Here is a 2,005-nt window from a genome sequence, read left to right on the forward strand (position 1 = left end):
CTTAATTGTGTAATAAGCCAACAACCCAGGCATTTATGTTCTATCAAGACTCCAAAGTGAAATTCTGTCCAATGTACTGAAGCTGTTCCCAGAGCTCTCCACTCAGGTCAACGGGGAGAACCCTCTTCCGGCCGCCAAGGTCCACATCCTGTCGACACCAATCCCGCCCCTGGGCACCTTGTCAGGCTGGGTGGGGCAGGCACACACAATCTCTGCATCTTCCTCCGAGAAGTAGTCATTCTTCAGCAGGTTGTCCAGCAGGCACTGAGTGTTGCGGATATGAGTGACCAGAAGTTCCCGGTTGATTATGAGCAATTTAATGTGGGAGCGGGACTCCGACGAGATTATCCCCATCTCACTGGGGGCCTGCTTCTCCATAGTGAAAGCAGCATGCGGCTACTTTTCCCACATTCATCTTTAGCTGCATCTGTCTTCCTGGCAGAGGGCAATCAGGACCCAGGACTCCTGCCCCTTAGTGCAGCCCCTGAGGAGACAAAGGTGATCACTGTCAAAGCTAAGGTCATAGGAAGGATTCCCTTCTCTTCTCCTCTCCCCCAGTGTCCTGGGGTTTCTCCACTTAGAGCAGGAGGGGGCCGTGATTAAAAATATTATCTGAGGTTGAACAACATGATGAACATAATTAATGTCACTAAACTCCGCATGTGAAGACCGCTGAGATGTCAAAAGTTTTGTCACCTACATATTGATCACAATTTTTTCAAAAAAGCTGTAAAAAAAAAAAAAAAGAATTTTATCTGAGATGTATTCAAGAAAAAAATGGTAATTTAATTGCCTCTTCTTGTGGGTTACATCGCCAGGCTAGTTAACCAGAGGCAGCTACCCATTTGTTTAACAAAACTTCTTAATTATTTTTTTAAGGCAAAAGTGTGCCTAGACCCTAAAACGGGATGGAGATGAAAGTTATATTATTTTACACATAAGGTTACCTGGAATTCGAGCTTTCCACATCCCCCAAGAGGGGAAAAGGCCTGGAATTTGAAGCAGAGGAGCTGTGGGGGAGGGGGTTGTACAGGAGAGAGGGCCTGAGCAAAAAGTGGCCTGAGGAGATACAGCATGAAGTCTCCTCTGGTGGCAAGAGCTGAGGAGCTGGAACAGGGATGTGTTGGTCATTATTGCCAGGCCTGGGTTGTGCTGTAGCCCTCCGCCAGGCCCCACTACCCTCATACCTTCAGCAAAGTCTGTTACATACAACCACCTCGGGGAACGAAGGAGAAGCAAGAGCCTTGTGTGAGTGAAGTGGGACAGATGGAGGGCAAAGGTGTAGGAGGCAAGACAAAGAGGTGACCTGGGAGTCAGAGTGGTGGATGACCTGAGAAGCTGCCTCCCTGGAAATCCCTGAAAATCCTGTGCCTGTGCTAAACTTCCCACCTGGGCAGAAACAGGGGCCCAAGCTATTTTATTTGGGTATTAAAAACCCTTGGGTTGATCGGAGTTACCCCAAAATTGCATTGACTTGCTTTCTTGTCACCTCCACCACAACACAAAAGATCCTCAGCAGTTTCCTTTCTGATCATGCTTGTACGTATAAGTGGATCATAATCTTGGAAGTGGAAAAACTTTGAATTGGCCATTTAGTCCTTCATCTAGGTAGGAAAACACACAGTTCCAGAGAGAGGGTTTTCTGGGGTTTTTTGTTCAGGTCAAAAAAAGGTTTTCATAAATCTCTAAACACTGTCAGCATCATTAGTGTATATACCATAAGCCCAAGACTGTCAAAAAATTTTCCATCAAGTCACAAGTGAGTCTGCTGCTCTTTGACACTCTTTATTCTTCTTCTTTTTTTTTTAACCTGTCAAATTGCCAAGATACTGCAAGCCTTACAGTGATTCTCAGCTGGACCCCGTACAGTAACATTCTTTTTATAACCTAGGAGATTGAGTACGAGACAATACAATTCTAAGCAGCAAGAGAGAATGGGCATTTCAGAAGTGTCATGGATTGAATTGTGTCCCCCCAAAATATATGTCAATTTGGCTAGGCCATG

At 45.6% G+C, this 2,005-nt stretch overlaps 1 protein-coding gene across 2 annotated transcripts in view; it reads right to left on the bottom strand.

Annotated features, from left to right (window-relative positions):
* NOD1 (nucleotide binding oligomerization domain containing 1) overlaps window positions 1-2,005 on the bottom strand; it is a 36,856-nt gene that overhangs the window by 32,669 nt on the left and 2,182 nt on the right. The window contains exon 2 of one of the 2 annotated variants that reach the window (XM_004377501.2): window positions 178-484. In XM_004377501.2, coding sequence (XP_004377558.1) covers window positions 178-378 — 201 coding nt within the window. In that variant the 5' untranslated portion in view covers window positions 379-484. Of the gene's footprint in view, window positions 1-177; window positions 564-2,005 lie in introns of those variants that run through there. The other variant, XM_023732370.1, reaches the window with a different exon arrangement.

Source organism: Trichechus manatus, unplaced genomic scaffold, assembly GCF_000243295.1.
Source record: "Trichechus manatus latirostris isolate Lorelei unplaced genomic scaffold, TriManLat1.0 scaffold00050, whole genome shotgun sequence".
In the NCBI taxonomy this organism is placed as follows: domain Eukaryota; kingdom Metazoa; phylum Chordata; class Mammalia; order Sirenia; family Trichechidae; genus Trichechus; species Trichechus manatus.